This window comes from Oryzias latipes, chromosome 2, assembly GCF_053564925.1.
Source record: "Oryzias latipes strain Hd-rR chromosome 2, Olatipes_Hd-rR_3.1".
NCBI classification, from domain to species: domain Eukaryota; kingdom Metazoa; phylum Chordata; class Actinopteri; order Beloniformes; family Adrianichthyidae; genus Oryzias; species Oryzias latipes.
Window position 1 is genome coordinate 6,160,498 of NC_136238.1, and position 27,284 is coordinate 6,187,781.

Below are 27,284 nucleotides of genomic sequence, written 5' to 3' on the forward strand. Positions count from 1 at the left end.
GGACTGCGTGGCATGAGCAGCATGAGGCGTGGAGGAACCAGCGGCACCCGTGGAGGAGAGGACCCGAAGGCGTATGACAAGACAATGTAAGTACGTGACTTGACTAGGAAAGACGAGACTTAGCTTGAGGCCAGGCATAGGCACCGGAGAGAGTGTAACGGACTGGCGTAGAATGCTGGGGTGGATCTCCTAAAGAAGGTCTGCAGGTGATGAGATGATGCAGGGCAGCTGGTTCCAACCAGAGAGCAGGGAGGGGGAGGCAAGCTGACAGAGGCACCGTGACAGGCTGTACGCTTTAAAATAGTCATGATGTAGATACCTAATAGACGTGTCTGTGCCTCTAGTGGGTAGAGGCTCAGAGATAGTCTTGCTCCTGAACAACACTCTTTTTTGGGGGAAATATGATTAATATAAGATGACATCCGATGGGGATGAAGCTTCTGACTTTTTTCTGTCAGCTCTGCAAAGTTCTTCTAGTCTCCAAAGAATTGCAGCAAAAGGCTTGACTGATTTTAGATGGTTCACGCTCCTTCGTGCCACCAACCAACATTTTGAGGCCGGAGCGCTGTGCTCAACATCTCACCAACATCACTGCCACTCATTTTGAAACTCCTTTTTCTGCAGTTAACCTGCAGTTACATGAATGCAAATACAGCTTAGCTTGACTTTTTAAAACGGTTGTTGCCATTTAATTTAAATTTTATGCATGTTTGAATGTGTTTTGTTCATTAAATATGACTTTTTAAATGAAAATTTTTTGATCTGACCCATTTGTCACTGAGGTATATTTACAAGAAAAGGCTAACGCCATCAATTTTTTTGAGTTGTTATTTTTTTTAGAGAACTTTCTTCTACCTAATCTAAATAAAATTTAGACTTTTTAGTCTGAGATATTTTTTGATAAACTAAAGCAGAAAAAGTCTGGATTTCTTTTTTATTTTGGTTCCGTATTTTGTGAACTTTAGCTCCTGTGTTTTCTAATTTGTCAGTAAATTTTGCAGAGAAAATCATTTTTCACTTTATATTTTAATGTTTAAGTTAATGATATTTGTTTTTATATGATATATAAATCATTTTATTTATGAAAAACATTTAAAAACAGAATAAACCAAAGCTCAACGACAGGGGGCGACAGAGATTCAATAAAAATCTGATAACTGTTTAGTAGGTTTTAATTAGCTCTACTTGTTTTTATGAAACTAAATCGACTTTTTTCTTTTACATTTTATTAATTTACGGTATTTTATTTACCCGTGTGGGAATTATATACCTTAAAAACGTTATAGTCATGATGGGACGGTCCTAAAACCAGGACGCTCCCGACTGCTGTCAATGCAACAATAAAAGAGAGGAAGCGGAAGTGTGTTGACTGTACTTTCAAAACAAAAGCATTTTTTGGACTTCCATCAAGAAAGAAAGGCGTGCAAAGACCAAATAAGTCCACATGAGTAGCGAAAAGGGGCTAACATGTTCTCATACGTTATAGAAATAAACAATTAAAAGAGGAAAACGTTTTTTGAAATTATAAGATGTTTAAAGGGTAATATATTGAATAAAAAAAACAACACAAATAAATAAAACAATTTCATCGAACCTTTAAATCTAAACGTTTTACAAAATTATTTGAGGGTATTTGTGCATCAATCAGATAATTATTTTATTTTCAGAATCTGCAAGACCTATCTGCATGGCTTTTTGACTTTTTTTATTTTTCTGTTTATGCTTATTTGTCCGATTTGTTTTGTGGTGTTTAGAATATTTTAAAACTAATCACATTCGATAGTCTCTGTGGCATGAATGACAAATGAACAATGATATATACAGTATATACGTTTGATGTATGAAAGCCGAATCTTTTTTCTCTTCAGATGAATAAAAAAACTATCAGATCTGGTTGAAAGGTGATGGATTTTTTGACTTAGAAACATTTTATTTTGAAAACGGTGACAGGAAGCGATGTCTCCCTGCGGCTGCTTTGACTCGGATGCTCACATCCTCTGTGGGGTGGGGGGGTGGCAGAGCAGGGCGAAGCGGGGATGTTGGAGGAAGGAAGCGCGTCTCCATCACTTCCACCTCTGTTCTCCTGCGGTTAGAAGCAAGATTTGTGTTCGCATTCAGCAGAAACTGCTGCTGCTTCAATCCGGATTAAAATCCTCTGCAGGACAGTTTTGGGTGGTGGTGGTGGTGGGGGGGAGTCCTGCTGCTGATGCTGCTGCTGATGCTCTGAACATCCTCTGACCCGAACATGAATCCAGCAGAGCAGACGGTAACGTGGCTCATTACTCTCGGAGTTCTGGAGTCTCCGAAGAAGAGCGTCTCAGATCCGGAGGCTTTCCTGCAGACGTCGCTGCGGGATGGAGCGGTGCTGTGCCGGCTGCTGGAGCGGCTCCGACCCGGGACGCTGGACAGAGTGAGTGGAGATGCAGCAGATGGAGCAGATGCAGCCAAATTTGATTACGCAGGATGATTAAATCAGCATGGAAAACCAAGAAGGAGGCGAATTACTCCTCACTTCTGCTTTATTTGTGACCTTTATTAGAAAAAAATATAAAGTAAACTGAGCAGAAAATGAAAGACAGCCTTTGATAAAACTTGGAAATTACGTTTAATTAGGAAAAATAAGTAATTTGTTTGAATTTAACGTTTGTTTAAAAGTTCTATATCAGACAGACAGTCGATTTGGGGCCAATAAAACACTATGGTACATTCAGAAACTATAAAATACAACAACATCAATGTATTATTATGAAGTTTAATGTCAAACGGTTAATATAAACACAAAATGTTATCTTTTTCACTTTGATTGACCAAAAAAAAAAGACAATTTTTAAGCAAATTTGCCGCAAGGAACTGCAGCTTTTAAAATGTAAGAGAAAATTTGGGCAAATTAATTAGATTTATTAATCACTTATGCTGTTCATCATTTGCAAAACTTTAAGGACTGAATAATTTCCACTCACTTTAAAAAAAAATGAAGGTTCTTTCAGAATAAGACACACAGAATCTGTAAATGCTCAGAAAAATGAAAGAGAAGCAAGAAAAAAGTCAAAACTATAGAAAAATGGCTACAACTCCATAAGAATGGTAAAAAAAAATCAACCTCTATTGACAGACTTTACAAAATAAAACACACCAAAGGTCCCAAAGAGTAGCTGGAAAGATGTTTAGAGACAGTTTTCTGACTCTTTACCTGTTGTTGTCTTTGTTTTATTTTTGCAGCTGAACTCGTAGATTTCTGCTTCTACATGCTATTTGTTTTTTTGATGAAAAATAATTGAAAAATATTGTTTAAAAGGCTCTTTTTGCTGTGAAGGAGAACTCACTGAAAATTGTTTCAAGTTTTTAAATCTGGTCGGGTGTGTTTTTATTTATTAACGTAAGATAACTTTATATCCTTCGCTACCCTCTTTGCCATTTTCCTGTTTTTGTCGTTTTACTGATAAAGTTGTTAATAAAAGGAGCGTCACACACCAACGCAAACATGTTGAAGGTAAATTATCCTGTTTTCTTATTTAAATTGTGCAGATTCATTACTCACAGACACATTCACATTTTTACTTCTTTTGTTTATGTTCATTAAATTTAATTTTGCCTTTAAATTGGCCGATAAAGCCCCTCTCCAATGAAAATGGTGTTTCCAACGTGTTCTTGAGGCATTTCTTCTGACGATGGAGGACATGTAGAAAGAAAATTCAGCTCAAAATTTCATTTTTGAGTATTTCTTTGTTCAAATGATCGTGAATCAGAAGCAGACGAAATAACGCCGTTGGATAAAGATTGGATTTGTGACATCAAAAAATAAGCTGGTTTGCTCCTCAAACGGTCCCGCCCACAACTCAGAGGCAAATTTCTTATGAAGTCCTGCCGCTCTGCAGAAACTATGTCCTGCAAAACAACAGTTTCTTTTGGGGTTTTGGCTAAAAACAGCATAATTATAATTAAAGGACTTGTGGCAAAGCTTTTAGAAAAGATGGTGGAAGTGGGACTTTTAAGTCCTGTGACAACCTCAGGTGAGTCTCACCTGAACAATGAGGGTAGAAAGAGCTGAAAAAGATCTACATTGGTTTATGGGGTTGTTTCTTTAGCTTCTTAAACTCGTATGTTGCTGTTTTTTTTCTATCTTCCAGCTGCTGCTTTTCTTTCTTCCCCGATCTGACCAGCGTTTGTCACCCCCCCTCTGGCTGAGACGGTGCAACCTGGACTTAAAACAGCTCAGCAGATCCACAGACTGACTTATTTTACAACATAATAACAATAAAAGAAATTTCCTATTTTTCATAAATCCAACATTTCTGGTAAATATGTGTTAGTTTGGATGGTCTTAAACATAATTCCAATGTACTAAAAGACTAAATTTGAGATAAAACTACACGGAAATGCTTTAACTGGAATAGATATTTAGAATGTTTCTATACACTTTTTGGTTTATATATTTAACTACTGGGATTAACCTGTATATAATACTGGTGGACAGTCAAGAATTTTTTTTAGTAAAGTAAAAGTTGTTTTAGCTCAATCTTTAACCTAAATGTGAATTTTTATTAAGTGCTTTTGAAGAAAATCTACATCTTTGCTTTTACTGTTATAAACATAAATATTGTTTTTTAGTGACTTTAAATTAGTAGAAAAGGTAAAATAACTTAAATTTCAATAATGTTAATGAAATCATGAAAAAAATGAACCGGAAATGCATGAATAACCTTCAGAATAAAGTGACAAACCAGTTTTCAGCACATTAAAGCTGCCTCACTTACTATCTTATAGTTAAAAAAATGCTTTATAGTTAGTGGACAAATACAAAGGGATCAGATTTTTTTCTAATTATTGTACAAAACACCTTTAGACCTCCCAGGTTAGCAAAAATGGATAGTAAAAGGTAAAACCATGAACATAAAATAATTTGAGGTGATCTAGAAAAGTAATTCTTAAATTACTCGTTGTAGCAATATGTCCCTACACTTTTTTTTACTACTTGAACTACTAAAAATATTACTGAAAGTAGTTTTGTTTTTGTTTTTTACTTTTATTTTTACTTTTTCATGAAGTTTTCGCTTTAGTTTGAAAGCACCAACCGGAAATGTGGCTTCTTAACCTGGAACGCTGGAACAGGTGCACCTGAAACAACAACGTCTGTTTCGAGCGCTTAAATCTCTAAAACCGGTATTTATTTATTTTTGCACAAATTTAAGGAATAAATAAGTTTATTTTTTGTGTTTTAAATTGCAGTTTTTCCCGGAACCGAGGAGCGACAGCGACTTTCAGAAGAACATTGCCGAGTTTCTCAAAGGTTTGGCGGCGTTCGGGGTTGAGGTGAGTCAATAAATGAGGCACTTTAACTAACAGGTTTGCTTAAAAATATTAGCTTTTTAGGTGTATTATTTGTCATTTTTCAAGAATTTAACTGTAAAGATATGCGTCTCAGAACAACAGAGAATGTAAATGCAAGACTAAGAAGAAAAATACAGATGACGTCATCATCAATATAAATATTTACTTTAAGCTAGCATTTCAAGCTAAAGTTTCCAAACATTTAAAAATGATAGAATTGGTTTAACAGGCACCAAAAATCGGATTATTATTTATTTATTGATTCAAAAACCTTCAGCTGTTTTGTTAGTACTTTAAAAAACATTCAAAATTAATTTATAAAATATTTCTTTCTCTGTCTGCTCATCTTATCATCGAGGTTTTGTGTACATAAAGGAACCTGACAAATTCAACCTTTTTGTCCCAGAGCATTTTTTTTCGCATCACTTTAGAAGAGCATCTTTGCTTTTTTAGTGTTAAAACACGACAAAAAAAAGCTATTTATCATAGCTTTATTACTAACAGAGATCTGTTAATTTATGTGTTTAACGTAAAACCGTCTCTTTTATACAACAAACGACCTCTTAAAAATGCTACGAAACAGCTTGGCCCACATTTAAAATAAGCTAAAGAAAGTTTAAATCCATCTGTACTTTAGCTTGAAGCTGCCAGGCTCATTTGTGTGTTGCTGCTGGTGGTTCGGGGGTTGCTATGGAAACAAGAGGCAGAGATTCACGTGGGCACGTTGTTTTTTATTGGCAGCCCTGTGAAGTCTGAGGAACACGAGTGTTGTTTTATGTTAAAGATGGTTCGCGTATGCAGGTGGGGGGACTCAGAAACATGGAAAGAAGTCTTGGAGTAAATCCAGGGTCCTCTTTGTTTACGCTAAAGAGGGCCCTGCCCCACAGTGGTTGACCTGCCCCACTGTGGCTGAGAGGAGAGGTCTAGTATTGATAATGGAAAAAGACATGAAGTCATTCATGGATAAAGGCAGGTTGTGCAATTCCGGAGCCATAACTAGGTTTTGGTTTGGAGCTTTTAAAGAAAGTCTTGACTCCCGTAGGAGCCGTGAACGGATTAAGTGAGCGAAGGGGGGGAGAGGGAAGTGATTTAATGCAGGCTGCCAGTGGATTTTCCAATCAGGTTGATTAGAGCCACGTCAGCCATGCTGCTGGAAGCCGTGCTCTCTGTTACTGGCAGCCTGGAGAAAGTCTCTGGGACGGCAATTGGGTGGCAGGAGGAGCCAGACTGTCCATAAAAAGAGTGTTGACACAGATAGAGAATGTATTCTACCCACAGTTAGGAAGAGCTGCAGTTGCTCAAGTCCCAATCATATGTCTGCTTTCTCTGGTTAATCAGAATAATTGAGTGAGGCCATTGATTTTTGTGCCTTTCCGTGCTCTCGCTACAGCATTTCATTACATTCACCCTACAGTCATGTCAGTTTAATAGCTTTTCTCTGCTTTGAGCGTCCTGTGTGAGCTCAGTTTCTTTTCATACTGATGCATTCAAACAAAGTGAGATGATAAACCTGTACGTCACGCTTCACACCAGCCTGTGCGCAACAAAATAAAAAAAAAAAAAGTTTCCTTTGCTGTGAAACAGAATTCCGACGTTTAGGAAAGGCACTTTGAGGTCGAAAAGAGCTGGATCAGATCAGTTGACTCCTCCGGAAGAGACGCTTTTTAAAACGGAAAATGAGGAGGAGCGCCCCAGATCTCATCAACACAGACATGCTTTGGGGTTTGTACAGGGATCCTCTTCGGGGCAAACGTGTGGAGGGGGTTTTCCTCAAAGGCCTAAAATGAGCATGGCGCCGTAAGACGTCGTCAAAACAGACTGGATTTGAGGTGTCTTTGTGTATTCATGTGTGGGGGGGTCGTAGTGACCCCCTTTGAAGCTAACATGTCTACAGATGTCCTCAAAAACGTAGAATTGGTGTGACGAGGAGCTTCTCCAACTCCGCCAAACAGACGTGATTTAGGGTGTCGTCTCAGGGGCCCGCCTCGGAACAACCATACTAGGGCTTGTCCTCGAAATGATGGAGGGGGATACCCTGAAGAGGAGCGTCCACCAGACTTCGTCGACACAGTTATGGTTTGAGTGGGGAGGTCCTAGTGACCAAACATGTTAAGGAATGTCCTCAAAAGCTTTAAACTGATGTACTGTACTTTTTATCATAGGTATACTTCAGTTATGAGAGACACAAAAAAATCAAGAAAAACAAGTATTTGGTTAATAACAAAGGTTCAACTTAATAAATTTGTTATATACCCTTTGTTGGCAATGACAGCGGCCAGACTTTTTCTGTAATGGTCTTAAAAAAAACTTTTGTAAACAAAAAACATGTTGAGAAGCTTCCTCAAAAGCTTAAAATTAGCATAATGAAGGGCATACCCCATACCACCTTAGAACTTATTGTTGTGAGGAGTGTCCCCCAGACATTCAGAAGAGACATGGTTTGGGGGGGGGTCTTAGAGACCCTCTCAGGTAGTAAACGCATTGAGGCGAGTCCTTGAAAGCCTAAGACTTGCCCTAGACCTCCTTTGAACTGACATGACGAGGAATGTCCCCCAAATCTCATCAAAACTGAGACTGTTTAGTGAGGGGCAACCTTCTGGGACATACATGTCATAAGGTATCCTTGTACTTCCAACTAAAGGATGTACAATAGACCTACTTAGAATTGATAATACTGAAGAGGGTCTTGATGACCAACATTGAAAGAAACTTGAAGGTACGTGTTCGCCCTCCCTCCTCAAATCAGACATGAGGAATGTGCCCCAGACCTTCTTTGAACTGACTAGATACAGGGGTCGTACGGTCATGAAACACCTTGAAAATGCAATTTCTAGGTCCTGGAAAAATTTGTGAAGAACGACATATTCTAGGGCTGCACGATATGAGGAAAACTTGCGATATGCGATATTAGTGATCAATATTGCGATAACGATAAATTTGCGGTAAATAAACAAATAGAAAAATAAACAAAAACATCATTCCCATTTCATTGCAACAGTTTAAAAATTATACTCCAAATGACCCTCATCGACATGGGGGACAAACGTCAGGGTGGCTAACCCTGGTCCTCAAGAGCCTCAACCCTGTCTGTTTTCCAATTCTCCCTAGACTGCTCGATAATGATAACTAAAATCAGGTGTGTTCAGTCAATCAGGATGTGAAATCACTTGAGTCAGCCAATCAACAGCAAGCTGGTTAAGGAGAGCTGGAAAACAGGCAGGGTTGAGGCTCTTCAGGACCAGGGTTAATATAATAGGCCTCCATCTGATTGGTCAACAATGGGAAGGCGTCCATCTGATTGGTCAAAGCATAAAGGGATTTATTTGATTCGTTAAATGCTTCAAGCTGCTTGAAGATTGTTTTAACACATTTTGGGTTTGCGATTTATTGCGATATTCGCCGTCTTTTGCGATATGCATATTGCAGAGCTGGATATTGCGATAACGATAAATTTGCGGTATATTGTGCAGGCCTAACATATTCTGTAATGTTTTGCCATAAAGCAGTTTGTTTTGTCATCAGTTCAGCGCACGGCGCTTTCAACTTGCTTAGGTGAAATGCTTGAAACGCCGGGGAAATGCAGCTTTCATGTAAACTGGCCATATGGTGACGAGCGCATATACAAAATGGATCACGCCTATGACACGGACACTTTGTGGCTTTTCTACTTTTTATGCTCATCTTATGGTTTTCATGAGGAGATGAGGTCAGTTAGTTTGTGAACTGAAAAAGTTTGTGTTCAGTAAACAGAGGATTCGGTGCTTCAGAGGTATTATGGCCGTGTGTGCCGCCACTCACACACACCAGTGTGATGGAGGGATTACAGGGGGCAGCTCAGACTTTGAGTAATCCTGCTCCAGACTGCAGTTGGACTGGATGTTAAGCCCCGCTAAACTGTAAGTTTCTTCCTTTTTGAGCTAATGTGCTTCTTTTTAAAACAGTTGTAATGACAGTTCAGGTTCTACCGGAAATGTAATATAAAACAAAGCCTCTAGAATCACTTTACATTCCTTCTATTATGGCTTGAATGCTATAAATCCTTCAACCCATTGTTTTCCAGCTTCTCTTTCTTTTTTCTAGTATCTTCCACCATTTTTTGGTGCTTAACTCCTACAGTTTTTCAGGTATTTCAACCATTCAACTGTTCAAATGTTCAGCTCTTTCAGCTTTTTCCAGCTGTGACTTTTGGTCCTTCAAATCCTTGAACTTTTCAAGATATTCCAGGATTAGTTCAAATTTGACGTGCCAATTGTGTCCGGCGTGAATGCAGTTTAATGCAACGCTCACACGGACACGCGTTCAGCGTGAGGTTCAGACTGGACAGCGCATGTACCTACAGTTGGAAGAGGTTTGGTCTTGTGTAAGAGTTGACCACGACCCGTTGCTCGCGTTATGCCAACAAAAAAAAAAGACCAATGCCTATAACTTTGACATTTGGTTCGTGTGCAGACGGGTTCGACCATTTTTTCACTCGTACGCAGCTGTATCCGCCCGTAGGGACAGCTGGGTCTAAGTTTTTAGCCCACCAGGACAATTCCAGGACAGACCATAACTCCAGATGTTGGCAGAATTTGATCAGCACTCTGGACGAGAATAGTTGCAGGACTTCATCAAAAGTTTGGGGGTTGGAAACCAGAAGTTAATTGGTTTGATTCTTGTGAAGTGTAGTGTTTTTGTGATTTTTTTTTTTTTTTTTTTGTGGGCACGTCAAAGTAGGGACGGGTATCATTAAGGTTTTAACGGTTCTACTACTCTCATTGATGCTGCTTATTGATCTGGTATTTTAACGGTACTCTTATCCAGTGTTTTTCAACCTTTTTTGAGCCACGGCACACTTCAACCTTGACAAAAATCCCGCGGCACACCGGCATTCAAAAAAAAACAAAAAAGGAGAAACTCGGTCTGTATTGATCTACAGTCCCTCCATAATCTCAGTGCATTTTTGTGATAAATGTGGCAGAAAAAGCTGGAAGCTGCAGCTGTTTTTTTAAGATGTAATAAAAGTTAAGTCAAACGATTTAAAAACTGTTTGATTTGTGGTCGTTGTGGTTTCAGGAGGAGAGAGTCGTGCGCCCAGACGCTCACTGTCGCTTTACCCCAGTGCATCATGGGAGATGTAGTTCAATAATCCGCCGAACGCAGAGAGACTAGCGTCTCTGAGCTTCATTGTCTTGTTCACTTGTTCCACGGTCTGACACCGGATTCTGTGGAAAGCTACACCGCTAAAGACGAGCTTTAGCTGGTATTTTTCTTAGAACTGAGCGACTTTTTCAGCAGAATTCAGAACAAGGAAGTGAATAATTTAACCACTTCTGATTGGTCAGACTGATGACATGTGATTAAGATCCCAAGAATGATTGGTGGAGACAGTTAAAGGGGCGGGACTTTTCCTAACGCAGCTGAAGCTGCGGCTAAATCGTGGTATCGTCATTCTTATCAAAATGTATTTAATAGAATCAAATAAACACAAAGAAAAAAGTATTTTACGATCTTTCATATTCCTAATTTCTTAGTGTTTTATCAGGGCCTGTAGGGATGAACAAAAAACTGAAATCCTGGAGATGGAAAATGTTGTTAAATCAGTTAATGATGGCAATTTCCCACGGCACACTTGACCATCTCCCACGGCACACTAGTGTGCCGCGGCACACTGGTTGAAAAACACTGCTCTTATCGATACTTTTTGAGGACGAAAAATAAATAAATAACAAATTAAGAACATGAAGTGTTTTATGTCTTCATTATGCAAACATTTGACTTCATACATGATAATGTTCCAATACAAACCTGGAATGCACATGGATGTGTTAGACCAGGTGTCGGCAACCTGAACCTCTCAAAGAACCATTTGGATCAGTTTCCCACTGAGATGAAAGCACAGGGAGCCGCAACACTAGATGTGTTAGGAAAAAACATTTTTGCCGATATATCACGATTGCTCATTTGGCAAAACTTGTATTGATTCAAAATGCTGTCAGGATATTTATTTAAGTATTTAATTTAATCATTTTTACTCTTAATGAGCGTGATGTTTCCTTTGGTCTTTTGTCCGTTTTCCACAATCTTGAATAGACTTTTCCGTCTGTCAAACACCAGAGTTAAGATGAATGAGATGATTGAAACCAATTCACTTTGATGCAGACTACTTTTGTATTTATTTTTTTCTTTAAATCCACTTAAACCCAATAAATTATATACATTTTATGGATGACAACTATTTTTTTTTATTAGGAAGCAGCTGTTAGTTTGTCAAAAGCGGTGAGTCTAAGCCCCGCCCCCGCCTCTCTAACTGTTCGTTGTTTTCCCCCGTGTACAACCCCCCCCCAGCGTGTTCTACACACACAGGCAACAGACGATTTAATTCATTTTACGTGGAAATGGGTGGTCTTAGTCTAGGGGGATAAAAGTAACGGAAAATTGACTGACTTGGTGAGATGATTATGGCAGATAACGTTTATATCTTGTGGGACACAAAAAATAGCGACTTCTCCAGTACCGATAGCAGAACCGTTAAGGTCAGATCTTAACGATACTGCGGTCTTGAAGAATGTTGCCCCGGGGCTGGTTCAATACCCGGGCTCGGTACCCAACCCTACGTCAGAGTGTTTCTGAGTTCCCTCAGATAGCTCCATGCATGGTTGCTCCTGAATTTTGTATTTACAGTTTGCTCTGAATTTCTGTTTTAGCCTTTCGAGGTCAGCGACCTGCTGCAGGGATTTAACTTCTCCAAGGTCCTCAACTCTCTGGTTGCTCTCAACAAAGCTACCGAAGGTCAGATTCTTACCCTGTTTTCAAAAAATAAAAAATAAAGGTCGACACGAGTCAGTCATAGTTTTTGTTCTTGTGCAGGTTTAGGCGTCTCTGGGGACGACGGCGGTGGCGCGCCGCACTCCTCGGCCTCCAGCAGGATCAAGTCTTTCGACTCCCTGAACACTCAGGGCCGCTCCTCCAAGCTGCTGCTGCCCCAGTACCGCAGCCTGGTGAGTCACCATGACAACGGCGCCATTAGCCGCCGCCGCTGCAGCGAGCTCCACGTCTTCTGGCTCTCTCTCCTCAGGACATGTCGGAGGGCAGCGGGTGTGGCCAGCCGCTGGTGAAAGCGCGATTCCCCTTCCAGCAGACCAACGAGGACGAGCTGTCCTTCTCCAAGGGTGACATCATCGTCGTGAGGAGGCAGGAGGAGGGGGGCTGGTGGGAAGGGTCGCTCAACGGCAAGACGGGGTGGTTCCCCAGCAACTATGTACGGGAGCTTAAGGGGAGCGGTGGGTGGCGGTTTCCTTTCCAGAAATCCACTGAAACTGTTCATTCTTTCTAGGATTTCTTACTTGTCGCTGCATTGCAGGCGCAGTTCTGACTTCTATATTAAGGCCTAAAAAATGCGACCTGCCGCGTTTTCAGTCCTAATCCAGCGGCAGAGTAAAATCTGCAGCTTTTTTTTTGGGGGGGGTCTGAAAGACCAAACTGTCAAAGGCCTCATGCTCCGTCAGTCTTCTGCCGCCGATTGAGGACAGGAAGTTTCCCAAGGACACAAAGACAGGAAGTTCCAGAGCTGCTGTATAAAAAGGAAACTTCCTGGCTGAAAACACACAACAGCAACAAAAGAAACTGCAGCTCACATGACCGCAGGAACTGCTTGTTAGTTTAATTTAAGTAAATCTGTATCTTTTATGGTGACTTAAAGTATAGAAAGCTGCTCATTATATTAGACCTCTCAGCTCTCTGTTCTAAAGGTCAGATTGATGTATGTTAAGGGTTCTGGACATGCATCGTTAGGCTAAACAAAACTCTGATTTCTGGCATAACGGCCGCAGTAACGTTTCCCTGCATGAATCTGACCTCTAAAATTTACTTCTATGAAGATGATTTTTGTGAGGTCAGAGAGGCCTCTTTCTACAGTAAAGGTGTTCCGTCTCCTTTGACTTTTTTCTTTTTCTTCTTTTGTTGTGTTTTTAGACAAAACTGCCGACAAACCCAAGTCTGGGACGCTGAAAAGTCCGCCCAAAGGCTTCGACACCAGCATCATCAGTAAAACCTATTACAATGTGGTGAGCGGATCTCAGAGAATGATCGCATTCGTTGTTTCTCTCCTGGTGATCACAGAAGATGTTCTTTAAACCACCGAACCTCCTCAACCGTTTATGAGATGAATGTCATTTCAACAGATCCCGAAAGCTGAGAAAAGCAGCTTTGCGTTGATATGCCACACTTTATAGTTATGACGTTTTCACGTAAAATATCGTAAACCGAGTGGTTTTGACGCAGAACAAAGCCGACACGCAACATTTAGTCCGAATCCGTTTTTCCAAATTTCGTTAGTCGCGTTAAGTTACGCTAGTTTGAGTTACAGTTGCGCGTCGAGGAGCTAGCTTGAAGAGCGCGTTTTAGCAGCTCTTTAAGAGAGTCAAGCTACGTGGTTAAGGAGATCGTAGGCTGAAATGTCAACATCAAAAAGGCGGAGCAAACAAGTGTCAAAGACGTTAAGGCTGTAAAATAGACCCCGCCCACATCTAAGCGCACATTTCTAACATGGCGACTGCAGCCACTGACCTTGCTTCAGTTACTTCTGTTTATAAACCAGCTTCAAACAGGAAGTCAGTGGCTGTTACTTTGATTTAAAAGCTCTTTTTATAGGAATAAATGCCACATTTTGAATAATGTTCGATTAGGTAATCCCACTCAGGTCAACGGCGTGACCCCGGTTTGCCTATTGATCCTTTTGCATGTTTAACCAGTAGCTGTGCCTTAAAAAGCACGCAGACATGCCTGTCACCCCCCTGCCCGTGTCATTCCTGCAGGAACCATTGCAGCAGCTGCAATGTAGGTTATTCCTTCCATCCCAGTGGTTTCTAGGGCAGCCGTGCCCGAGGGGGGGGTTCTTTCTGGTGTGCTTGTGCGTGGGTTTTTAATAATGCAAGATGCCCACAGTCTGACGGTGGATCTGCGGCACCCGAGTTTCTCTCTCTCGGACACAAGCGGGTCCAGCCTGCAGACAAAGTCGTTCCCATGCAGGAGGAAGGCTTTTGTTCTGAAAGGATGAGGATTTTAAGATTTCTGCTTTAGGCTCTTTGTGGATTTCAAAATGCTTTTTCCTCCTTTACTCGATAGTTTTCTGACAGTTTTTTTCATGTTTTTTTTTGTATTTGTAGAACTAGATAAACGCATTTGCTTCAAAAATGGCTGAAATCTGCTGAATGTTTTAGTTTTGTTGCATCCTTTAGTGACCCAAAATCTTTAGTAAGCTTTGGGAATTAATATTGCAGATTTAGAGGCTTTTAGTTTATTAGGCTAATAAAAATTGAGAAAAAGAAATAAATAAAACCCCATAAACTCAAACTGTCAAGTTAAAATCTTAAGCTTAAGTAAACTTAAGAAAGTTTCTAAAAAAGATTAAAACATTTGAAATGCTAAGTGTTTTTGGTGACTTTAAAGTGTACTTGTGGCCTTTTCTTGATGAAACAGAACAAATATGAACAAAATTAGGCTTAAAATAGCTTTTCTGAGTTTTTCATTATGTAAATCATCACTAATCGGAAGCAGAAGGAAAAAAGGCAGTTTGAAAAAGATCGTATTTGTGGCGTAGAAAATATGCTGGGCAGGTTAGAAGCTCCCTGCTCTGTTCCATTCTGCAACGGCGATGGGAAGGGGTGGCGGGTTTGCTCCTCGCCAGCGGTCCCGCCCACAACGCGTAGGCGAATTTCTAACGAACTCCTGACGCTCTGCAGAAACTATGTCCTAGAAAATGGAAAAAGACCAGAGAAAACTGTTTGAAAATCGATCAAAAGATGATCAAAGAGGAACTAGAAATCAAAACTCAAATTTCACAGTCGGTGTTTTATTTTGAAGGGAACAAATGTTTCCTCATTTCTTTTCTTCAATTGTTAACTCAAGAAAAAAATGAAAGTGGAAAATGTAAACATCAGATTTTGCTTTTTTATCTGAGATGTTGATGGCAAAATGATAAAAAAAATACTATTATTTGACCGCTTTTTTGTAATTTTCAAAGTATTTACAGCCATTTTAAATTCCCCCACATTTAAACAAGTAACCTCAGCCTGCTGTGTTTGACCTGAGCTCTCCAGACGAGTCTCAGTTCAGGGTTTCACTCCCACAAACCTTTAGTTTCTGTTACGATTGTCCACCGTCTCTGTTGGGTAATTGGTGTGTTTGCATGCTGCTCAGGTCCTGCAGAACATTCTGGAAGCGGAGACCGAATATTCCAGGGAGCTGCAGAGCCTGCTGGGCTCCTACCTTCGCTCGCTTCAACCCACGGACAGGTGCAATCATTTTTTAAGGCTGCTCTGGGTTTTAAGTCTGCGGGAGCCCCAACTGGAGCTACGTTGTGGAACAGATCGGTGCATTTTTGCCAAATTGAATCTAGAGAAGGTTAGTAAATCACGGATGAGCTTCTGTTTTCTCTGCAGACTCAGCAGTGGAGACATAAGCCACATTCAGGCAAATCTGGAGGAGATCTCAACTTTCCAGCAGATGTTGGTTCAGTCTTTGGACGACCAGACCAAGTCAGTAAATCCTTTTCCTTCCAGTTCAGCGGTTTAGCTCTGATCAGACTGTGCAGCCAAAATAAGCAACTCTGAATCTTTAAAAATGCCGACAGCAGAACTTAAATCATTTTTTACATTGTCAAAATCCTTCATTTCTACATAATCACAGTTTTCATTGATTTCTGGGACGTTATTCTATTTCGGGTATCTATGCTGATGTTTTTTGGACCTGATGTTTTTCAAACAGCATCAAAAGTGTCATTTTATTTATCAGAAGTTATAAAAAGACACTTTTTTGACACGTTTTATTACTATTTACATTTTGCATTTAATTTGATTTTTCCAGCCTGCAGACAAACACAGTTTATTATATAAACATTTAAAAAAAATGAAAAGAAATAAAATGTTTTTTTTGGTGCAACAGCGACCTCTATAGGTCATGTATGATAATAACAGTTTTAACGTTATTCATTGCCTAAAAACTCTATAAAAGCATAAAAAGCAGACTAAGAAATCCTTTACTGGTAGACATAAGGGTCAAACGTATTTGAAAGTCACTGTTTCTGAGAGTAAAACCCTGAGTTTGGTCTGTAAGGTTCAACAATCTGTGTGAAACGGACTCTAAACAAAGATTTATTTGTGTGATAGAGCAGAAAAAAAGAAAACATATATATTAAAAAGCTCACCTCTATAATTTACAGCGTAACCCTGGTTCCTCAAAGTCTTCCTGCAGATCTTCAGCAGCTTCTCACACACCCTAGCTGCTATTTTGGTCCATTCCTCCATGCAGATCTTCTCCAGAGCCGTGAAGTTTTGGGGACTTTCAACTCCTTGATTGCCGTGGCGATGCGTTTATGATCGTCTTCTTGTTTTTTTTTTTTTTGGTCCAAAATTTCATCATGCACGGATCTATTCATCCTTTCCTTTTATGCGGATCAGTTGTCCTGTCCCAAATCATGACTCTTCCGCCCCCAAACTTCACAGTCGATGTTTTACTCGAGTGGCGATTTCTACAAAAGAGTTCCATTATGGTCTCGTCTGACAACATGACCTCCTCCCAGTCCTCACCTGGATTGTCCAGATGGTCTCTGGAGAACTTTGGACGGTTCTGGACATGTTCAGGATCACTGGCAAGTTCCCCCTGGGTAGTTTCCTCACCGTTCTCCAGATGATTTGTTCCACCAGGTGAGATTTTTCATGGAGCTCCAGGTGGATGGAAGATTGCCAGCGATTCCTCGTCCATTTCCTAATAATTGCTCCAACATTTGATCTCTTCTTGCTAACCTGCTGCTTCATAATAGATCGTTTCATTCCAGTCTGGCCCAGGTCTATAATTATGTCCCTGGTGTCCTTCGACAGCTCTTTGGTCGTAGTGGAGAGGTTGCAGTCCAGGTTTTGTATGTTTACCATCAAAGACCAAGCTCAGGGTTTTAACTCGCAAAACGTATACCGGTAATCATCATCATCATCATGTATTTATTTATTTATAAAGCACCAGCCAAGGTGCTGTACACATGTAGAGCAAGACCTACTAGAATTAAAATCGTAAAACCAAATGAAACATTGTATAGACATAAATAGAAAGGAATAAAAAGCATAAAACCAATTTAAAAGAGATTAAAACCAGGGCTGATGCTAAAACGCTAAAATGGAGGAACAATTCTTTTTTTTTTAAACTCTCCAAGAGCGTGATCCCTCTAGTTGCTGGGGGCAACTGATTCCATAGTTTAGGAGGCAACATTGCACACGCACAAACGTACATTAACACAAGCTGGTTGGTGGAGCGTGAGGACTTTAGTGGGGGACTGGAGAGGTAAGAAGGTGCCGTACCTGCCAGGGACTTCAAAGTAAGGAGCAGAATGTCGATAAAACCCAAATGTAGCCAGTTCAAAGAGGCCAAGATGGGTGTTATGTGGTCAAACTTCTTTACCCCACAAATAAATCTGGCTGCTGCATTTTTGGACCAGCTGCAGCCTGGATGATGAAGCTTTGGGTAAACCAGCATACAAAGAGCTGCAATCATTTAATCTGGACAACACGAAGGCATGGATGACCATTTCAAGGTTTGTTTTTGATCTAAAAGACTCAATCCTAGCCGGACGTCGCATCTGGAAAAAAGCAGGACCGGGTCACAGACTGTTCAGGAGGGGCAATGATTTTTTCTACCACTAGGGAGTAAACACTATTACTATAACTTCTGCAAGGCAGTCAGTTGTTGTGGTAATTGTGCGGTGTGAGTTTAACTTTCCTCTCAAAACTTTTAATAAACGTGGTGTTTGGTGGGGAAAAACCTTCTGCACAGACTTCCTGAGAACCAGCAGCGGATCGGCGGCTTCTTCCTCAGCCTGATGCCTCAGATGAAGACCATCTATGTGTCCTACTGCTCCAACCACCCGTCTGCTGTCGGCGTTCTCACGCGCCACAGGTACCGTCTGGACAGCGCCGATGCATGATGGGAAAACGGAGCATCCTGAAAGCCCTTCCTCTTCTGTCTCTTCCAGCGAGGAGCTGGGGGGGTTCATGGAGTCCAAAGGGGCGTCCAGTCCCGGCATCCTGGCGCTGACCACCAGTCTGAGTAAGCCCTTCACCAGGCTGGACAGGTACCCGGCGCTGCTGAAGGAGCTGGAGAGACACATGGAGGTGAGTCTGGGTCTCCTGTCCGTGCGTTCTGATAGGAATGTGGCGGGGCTGATGTTTGGGTTCCCGTTCTGCAGGACCAGCACCCCGATAGAGCCGACCTCCATGCCGTCATGGCGGCCTTCAAACACCTCGCCGTGAGTGAGACGTCACTCCGCCGTCAGGCTCCGTGCGCCTGCGGGACCGGACGCTCTTTCTCACGGCTCCTTCTCGCTCCTGTTCAGGCCGAGTGTCAGGAGGTTAGGAAGAGGAAGGACCTGGAGCTGCAGATTCTAACCGAGCCCATCCGGAACTGGGAGGGAGAAGACATCAAAAGTCTGGGCGCGGTTCTACACATGTCGCAGGTCACGGTTCACTCGCAGAACTGTCAGGTACGACCCGCGAGGAGCGTCCTCCATCGCAAACGCCTGCTCAGAGAAGATGTTGAAGCTGCCAAATGTTAGCAAACGATTCAGATGGATCATCTATAGTCACTAGTTCTTCCACAGGGATGATGTCATCTCCACACAAAAATAAAAGCCTCACTTCTGACAGATTAGAAACCAAACCTGGTCTGTACAAGGCCGGAGTTGGTGATTTTTATCTTTTTACCTTCTTGTTTGCTGGAAAATTCATTTTTCAAAGTAAAATCCTCCTGTATGGAATTACTTATATATAATAAATACTTAAATGACTATTTGACAACTTTATTTTGTTATGTCTCTGTAAAATATAAGCACCCGGTTTAAACTTTCTTACTACTTTAGGTTTTGTGTTAAAAAAGGGATTTTCCTTTTAACGTCAAAGTGGAGGCTAACTTTAGCCTGCTCTGACTTTTAAGGTGTGGAAAATAGATACAAAATAAAGTTGCACGGACAAAAAAACTATTTTCTACATAAAACAATGATAAAAAACATAAATCCTCAACTTTATTAACAGTGTAACATTATTGTGCAGAGCAAGCTTAATACTGGTAACAATTGTCGGGATACATCAATATTTCAAATAAGATTCATGTAAAATGTAGCTGTCTTTTATTTTGAAGTCGAAGGCTCATCTTCTTTTTCCTGTCTGACTCTTCTCTGTAAGGACATTTCCAACAGTTAGTAACTTTATTTAAGGCCTGACTAGACATGCTTCAAGGGTGATTTACAGGCGGCTGTGGAGGACAAAAGTTTTTCAAAATAAAACTTCCTTCAATCAGAAAAGAAACAAAACAGAAATAATGTCAGTTACCGTCTGTATTATTCTGTCCTATCCTAACAGAACCAAAAACACATGTCGGGATATCCAAAGGAAGTTTCAGCATTATTATGGGATGGCCCAGGACCTGTGGCTTGGTGGTCATTTTATAGAAAAGTGTGAAATTTGGCGATTTTCACATTTTCTCACAATATGGGAAAAAACTTTTATTTGAGTCATCTTCACGGAATTTCACACTCAAAGTCTACGACCACAAGCAAAGTTTTGTTGACCTCTGACTTCGGGAAGACGCTGCCATCTTGGATCTTGGAAAAACAAAAACAAAATAATCATCTTTTCTACCTTCTATAACTTTAAACCCCTAGCAGTATCAATCTATTGCCTCATAACTCCTTAAGCCTTATTGGAAATACTACTTGGGAATAAATGTAGGAATTAGAAGTTGTAGATTTTAGACTGCCTTAGTGTGGCAGGCAAGCAAAAGTGGCGTTCTCCTGTTGCTCGCACATTTGTTACTGGAGTGTCATGAAAATTTTACATATGAATCCTTGGCTCAAGCCGAACGCAACGATATGACATATGTTATGACTATATTAGGAATGTGGGCGTGGTTAACAATAAGCCTCTGTTGCCATGGAAATCCGAAAATTTAATTTTGCTGATTCTTCTAAAAATTACATGAAACTGTTCGTCACCACCAAGCGACCAAAATATAAAATGGTTGCTATGGAGAATAAACTAACTGACTAGCTGGGACGAGGGTGGCAGGGATAGAAGGGCGTGTACCAGCCGCTCAGCCAATAAAATGACTTTGCAGCTGTCATTTTTTTGTGTAAAGGTCCATCAAAGGCTGTTTTCTTTCAGGAGGTAAATGAACGCTACCTGGTCCTCTTCCCTCACACTCTGCTCGTGCTCTCTGCCAGCCTGAGAATGAGCGGCTTCATCTACCAGGTCGGTCTGCTGGAGGACGTTCTAATCAGCCGGTTCCCGTCAGGGGTTCCCTAAAATGTCACGTTTACGTCTGCAGGGGAGGATGCCGCTATCGGGGATGCTCATTTCCAGAATCGAAGACGGAGAAAACTGGAGGAACGCGTTCGAAATATCAGGTCAGAGGTCTATCTTCTGGTGCTTTTCCCCGCTGCGGCATCGCCTGCGACTCGTTGGTTTGTCGTTCAGCAGGTGGGCAGTGCGAGCGGATGCAGGTGGCGTGCAACAGTCAGCGCGATCTGCAGGACTGGCTGGACCTCCTCACCAAACACACGCACACCCCCGCGCACACACACAGGCCCCCCTGTCACACGGTAACGCCTCACGGCCGGCGGGTCTTCATCCGCCCCCTCGGTGCCCCGCCTCCACCTGACCGCCCTCTGCTCTCTCCGCCCCCCCTCCCAGCTGCCGTCGCACACCGTCACTTCCTCCAGACACTCCGAAGCTCGGGCAGGAAGCAGCGCGTACCACACTCTCCCTCACCTGTCCTCGTGTGAAACCAGCCACAGCGCCCCCTCGTGGGGGCCCCTGGAGCCGCCCAGCACGCCCAAACCGTGGAGCCTGAGCTGCCTCAGGCCCGCGCCGCCTCTCCGACCGTCTGCGGCGCTCTGTTTTAAGGAGGTGCTGAACAAACCATGCAGCGCTGGGACGCAGAAACTTTCTTCACAAGGAAACGTGCGATCAGAAGTCTTGATTTATGTGTTTTCTCATTTCTACAGGATATGAGCAAAAGCCCCAAAAACATGAAGAAGCTGCTGCCTAAGAGGAAACCGGAGAGGAAACCCTCCGAGGAGGACGTCACAGTGAGGAAGAGTGAGTGGAAGTTCCTTTCAAAATAAATCGCATGTTTTGGTGTCTGGCTCAGCTTGACATTTACAGGCAGAGAAGAGAAGAGTTCTGTTCTACCAGGGGTCTGCAACAACACTTATCCCTCCATTGTGGCTCTGTGGCTTTGAAGAATATACTAATTTGAAAGAATTAAAGGGATTAGACACAGGATTTACTTTATTTTGAAAGAAACTTTTATATATACATATATATATATATATATATATCAATTATAATAAATATTTGGAGGCTACATATTATAACTGAAAGACACAGAAACCTTCAAAAAAGTGTATTTTTCCAAATTTTAAAGGGGGCTCTTCTGTTGAGTTCAGTGGTCCCTCGTTTATCGCTGGAGTTACGTTCTAAACCTGACCTGCGATAAATGAAATCTACAAATTTACAATAATTCTCAATGTCTTTGGCTGTAAAACTCCTCGCTACTCACTTGATCCGTATGGAAACATTTCTCTGCCTCCCTCCTGGAAATAATTTATGCGTCATTTAATGATTTAATTTTATTTTTGAGGTCATGCAGTTACATTGTGAAAGTGAAAAAGCATTTCTGGGATTGATTTTTAGATTTAGTTATGCTACAGAAACGCTTCCGTAGATCCACTTTTCTCAGACGGACATGAACATTTCAGACTTTTCTTTCTTGTTTAAACTCTCAAAATTCAAACCGTCATAGAAAAATGAGCCTAAACTAAGATCTGATCGCGATTAAAGACGTCTGCAGACTCGACAGGTTCTGTAGGTGCTGCACAGAGGAGATGGAATAATTCATGTTCTGCAGCCAATCAGCACGCAGGATAACACAAAAAATGTTTTAAAAAGCACACTGCGGCACAAACGCTCAAAAAGCTTCGCGTTTTCGGGGTCCTTCATCTGCCCCTTTTACCCAGAATGCCGTCTTCCTTTCAGGCACAGCCGCCCTGGAGGAGGACGCTCAGATTCTGAAGGTGATAGAGGCCTACTGCACCAGCGCCAAGACACGGCAGACGCTCAACTCCAGTGAGTTCGGACGCCGAGAGGCAGAGACGCACGCCGCTTTTCTGAGTGACGACAGACGTCGTCTTCATCCTTTCTCACTAACGCTCTTTTCTCTCCTCTCCTTCTATGTCTCACCTCCATCTTTCTCCTTTTGTTCTTCTCATCCTCCCACCTTTCATGTCATGGTTTGAAAATTCTTTTTATTTATTTTTTTAATCCACCTGATGTGTTTTCATTTCCCCCCTCGTCCACCTTCTTGTTTATTTACCATTTGAATTTGTGGCCCCGCCCCCTCACCGTTCCTTATTTATGCTGCAAAGCCTGGCAAGGGACTGACCTCATGCACAACCACGTGCTCGCTGACGGCGGTCTTGCCCCCGCCAGTCTCCCTGGCAACCAGCCATGCTCTGACCAATCCGAGGACTCGGATTACGACAGTATCTGGACGGCGCACAGCCACAGGACCGCGTCGTTTTCTCGTAAGATGGGCGCGTCTCCTGATGTCCCGGTCGAGCGTCCTCCCTGTGTCCGTTTGTGTGTTCGATTCCCTCGTTCAGGAGAGACCAGGATCCCGTCTTTGCAAAATTAGGATTTAAATCCTCATTATTCAGGATTCTCTAAATGATCTGCAGCTTTTTCGACATATTAGCAGTATTTAAACAAGTTCCACATTAAGCAGCAACTCTAACGTGTTTTTATCTTTTTCAGGATGCAGCAGGAAAGACGTTCAAATGTTGTTTCCTGAGGAGGAGAAGATCATCGTGGAGGAAACCAGGAGCAATGGACAGACGGTGGTGGAGGAGAGGTGACGGATGGACTTATTAGTTTACAAAAATAATCAACATTTGAAAAAGATAAAAAACTAAAAGACATAATAATACGTACTAATATTAATTCATTGAAATGTATTTGATAGAAAGCTCTTATTTTGAAAAAAATGGAGGAAATTGGTTTTATTTAGGGTCTAATCCAGTATTTTTCATCCTTTTTTGAGCCACGGCACACTTTAACCTTGACAAAAATCCCGCGGTACACCAGCATCCAAAAAAATAAAATAAGGAGAAACTCATAGTCTGTATTGATCTACTCCACAATCTCACATACATTTTTGTGATAATTGTGGCAGAAAAAGCTGGAAGCTGCAGCTGTTTTTTCTAAAAGATGCAATAAAAGCTAAGTTGAAAGATTTAAAAACTGTTTGATTTTTGTTCGTTGTTGTTTCAAGATGTTAAGAGGAGAGACTCATTGTGTGCAGAGACGCTGTCACTTTAATTCAATGCATCATGGGAGATGTAGTGCAAACAGCCGCCGAACGCAGACAGACCCTCTTCTCTGAGCGTCATTGTTTTGTTCTCTTGTTCCACGGTCTGACACCGGATTCTGTGGAAAGCTACACCGCTAAAGACGAACTTTAGCTGGTATTTTTGTTAGAACAGAGAGACTTTATGAGCAGAATCAGAACAAGGAAGTGAAGAGTTTAACCACTTCTGATTGGTCAGACTGATGACGTATGATTAAGCCTCCACGAATGATTGGTGGAGACAGTTAAAGGGGCGAGACTTGCCGAAAACAGCTGACGCTACGGCTAAATTGCGGTACCGTCATTCTTATCAAAATGTCTTTAACAGGATAAAGCGTTCATCTGTTTGGATAAACACAGAGCTGATATCCTGGAGATGGGAAATCTTTTTAGATCAGTTAATGAGGGTAATTTCCCACGGCACACCTGACCATCTCCCACAGCACACTGGTTGAAAAACACTGGTCTAAACCACAATCAAATTTGTCGGAGCAACAAAATGCTTATTTATGCTTATTATTTAATAACAATTTTAGTAATGTAATAACCAGAACCAACAAATGTTTTTGTATCAGAGATAAAAAGATTGAACAAAAATCCAAAAAGGATTTTCTGAACATGGACGGAACTTTGTCCTCTTTTAATTTTTTTAATAAAAGAATATGTTTAAATGGTACAATTTGTCTTTGATGCTGTTATTAATAGAAGTCCCATTTGATGGAAAAAAATAATGATAAAATTAAATCAATTTCTATCAACCTGGAATAAATCAACGGACGTCAGAATACAAGCTTTTATTTATGAGAACCATGACTGTCCAGCCTTATTCTGCTGTATTAACCTAAAGGCTGGTTCATTTAGAAATATTCACATTATTTTGCACAAGATTCCTAAAGGACTACATTACCCAGAATGCCTAGAGGAGCTAGGAGGAGAGAGGTTGATAAAACAGACAATTTGTATGTTTAATATTTAATAGAAAAGCCACATAAAGTAAAAACTTTATTTTCAACAATCAGGGATTCATTTAGTTTGGGTTTAAATTTGGTTTTTAAGAGAGAAATGTGTGACTTTGAATGATTCTGTGGCTTAAACGTCTGTCAATCTTTCACGAAGACATTTGATTTTATTTTGCTAAACGGCATCACTTCCTGTTTACAATCACGACAGCCGTTTTTAGATCTGATCCAGAATAAAGATCCAGTCCATTTATGAGCCCAACACCTCTGTGTTCAGAGACAAAAGACTCCAACTTGGAGATTAAAACGAATCAAAACATTAAAATGTTTAAATAAAAAAATGTTGACAATAATTCAATTAATACGCCCAGCCCTACTAAAGGAAAAAATCGTGAGCCTCTATTTTGTTTTAAAACTCCGTAAAAAAGGTTTAAAGTGAAATTTCTTTTTACTAAATAAATTAAATGAGAGGTCTGATGCAAGTCTGAAACAGGAAGTGATGTAAAAATGATGCGCTATAAGAGTCTTCCATGTAGGAAAGATTTATCAAACTGATTAGAAATGATCAGAAAGGTGTCAAATCTTTCCGTTCAGCTTTTTGTTTTGACTTAATAAAGAAACCTGGTTGATGTAAGTGCTGCTTGTTTGTGCAGGAGTCTGGTGGACACGGTCTACAGCCTGAAGGATGAAGTCCAGGAGCTCAAGCAGGTGACTAGAGCAGCAGATCTGCTTGGCTTTTTCTCATTTCTGCAGCTTTGTGTTCCTATCCTGGTCAAAAAATAGAAGCTATATTTACAAAAATGTGTTCTTGATTTGGCAAAAATGATGAAATAGACATAAAAATATATTTTCTGAACGTTAACTGATCATTTGTTGAAAGATTACCTAAAAAATGTGATTCCAAAGTTTAAAAAGTGGTGAAATATTTTGTTTTATCTGCTCATTAACCTTCAAAATAAAAGCACTAGCTAAATGTCTCCTGCGACTTTCTGCGTCCTTCAGGACAACAAGAGGATGAAGAGGACGCTGGAGGAAGAGCAGCGGGCCCGGAAGGAGCTGGAGAGGATCGTCAGGAGGGTTCTGAAGAACATGAACGACCCGACGTGGGACGAGACCAACCTGTGAGGTTTAGACGCGGCGCCGGCCTTTTTTCTAATCCAATCGCCGGGGGAACCTTTGAGCGGCGGCCCTCTCATTCTGTGCCAAACTGTGGGACCCAGACAACACCAGAACCAGGACCTGAAAGCTGTGACGCCGTGACAGCTGGGGGCGGAGCCTTGAAGGCATCACTTCCTGTCGTACTTCCCCCCCCCCCTTTTTTTTAATGTTTTTTTTTATTTGTGATGCAAATCCTGGAGCATGAACATTTCTCACTTCCTGTGACCTTTCAAAGTATTTTTGACTCTTATTTGTTATTTTTTTCCTGCTAAGAGACTTGAGATGATTTCGCACACATTTCTTTATTTTATAGATTTATTAGAACAAATTTGTGATTCTATAAACGTGTTTAACTTTGCAGGAAAAGGTTTTTTTACTGAATCTCTCAGGGTGTCTGCAGTCATTAGAATCCGCTCTGAGCAATAATAATACTACTACGAGGAGAGCAGATCTACTGCAAAAAACTCCTCATCTAACCGTCTTATTTCTAATGAAAAGAACTTTTTACAACAAAAGAAAAACATTTTATTCACTTAGAAAGATTTAATGTTTTAAAATATGTATTACAAATGTCATTTTAGTTTCTAAAATGCAAAAATAAATCAACATTTAAGTGCGTGAAGTCACCGTAAGGGAAATAAAAGGCTTTAAAAACATTCAAAACAAGAGAATTTGCAGATGTGCAAAGATGAAAAGAAAGTTAAAGAAGAAAAACTTGAGATTAAAATGCTGTTTGTTTAAAAATCTATAGAAATTTGAGGGAAAATGAACAGAACTGCTTTCCGGTTATTTGATCTCAATATGAGGAGAAACTTTTGACGTTTTGCAGAGCCAAAGTAAAAACATGGGATGCTTTTTATTTTACTGAAGACCAAAGGAATGGTTGCTTTTTATTGTCTTTATCCCGTATTTAAAAAAAAAGGATTTGTTTTTATTGTCTTTATGCTCTTTTATTTTTATTTTTTTTTACTTGTCACCATGGAAATGCCTCTAAAATGTATCCAAGTTGCGTTTAAGTCACCGCCGAAGGGCGTGAAAAATGTTAGCGATGAAGACGAGGAGAGAAGATGCTGCCATGATCGACCCCTCCCCTCTATTTATTACCCCCACCTGTCTTTCTGTGAATAAAAGGACCAGTGGGACTCATTTCTGTTCCAGTTTGTGTTTCCTGAAGAGGATTTCCAGTGTAAATATCTGGAGCCAATGACATCCCATAATAACCCCACCGTCTGGAGGATTTGACTGCGTTTCCATCTGTGGAGACTCACCTGTCGACTCCTCTCTGCAGGTGAAACCATCCCTGAAATAAAGTCCCGCCTTCTCTGATTTACTGTCTGCGGCGTCCAGAGAATCAAATATCGGCTCTTCTCGCTAAGAACCAGTCTGCCGGTAAAGGTTAAAGGTCGTGTCACA

At 41.0% G+C, this 27,284-nt stretch overlaps 1 protein-coding gene and 1 long non-coding RNA gene across 7 annotated transcripts; one reads left to right on the plus strand and one right to left on the minus strand.

The window, feature by feature from the left end:
- Positions 1-1,909: 1,909 nt before the first annotated feature.
- LOC144983834 (uncharacterized) lies at positions 1,910-12,235 on the minus strand. 2 transcript variants are annotated; one of them, XR_013647649.1, is made up of 2 exons: positions 12,113-12,235; positions 1,910-2,401 (listed from the first exon to the last, which is right to left on the minus strand). It is a non-coding gene; the product is annotated as an uncharacterized LOC144983834 (long non-coding RNA). The 2 variants fall into 2 exon arrangements; XR_013647648.1 differs by lacking the exon at positions 12,113-12,235 and adding an exon at positions 5,961-6,857.
- arhgef7b (Rho guanine nucleotide exchange factor (GEF) 7b) lies at positions 2,246-27,017 on the plus strand. 5 transcript variants are annotated; one of them, XM_011485446.4, is made up of 22 exons: positions 2,246-2,410; positions 5,227-5,310; positions 12,015-12,099; positions 12,178-12,308; positions 12,386-12,590; positions 13,282-13,373; positions 15,508-15,602; positions 15,750-15,845; positions 18,130-18,252; positions 18,329-18,467; positions 18,542-18,601; positions 18,689-18,835; positions 20,511-20,597; positions 20,674-20,752; positions 20,823-20,947; positions 21,039-21,254; positions 21,353-21,446; positions 22,386-22,475; positions 22,775-22,933; positions 23,163-23,259; positions 25,367-25,421; positions 25,716-27,017. In XM_011485446.4, the coding sequence occupies exons 1-22, from the start codon at positions 2,246-2,248 to the stop codon at positions 25,836-25,838; spliced, it is 2,547 nt and encodes an 848-aa protein (XP_011483748.1). In that variant the 3' UTR covers positions 25,839-27,017. The 5 variants fall into 5 exon arrangements, with proteins under 5 accessions (XP_011483748.1, XP_011483751.1, XP_020564919.1 ...); XM_011485449.4 differs by having other exon boundaries at positions 20,826-20,947; XM_020709260.3 differs by having other exon boundaries at positions 12,386-12,479.
- Positions 27,018-27,284: the final 267 nt, after the last annotated feature.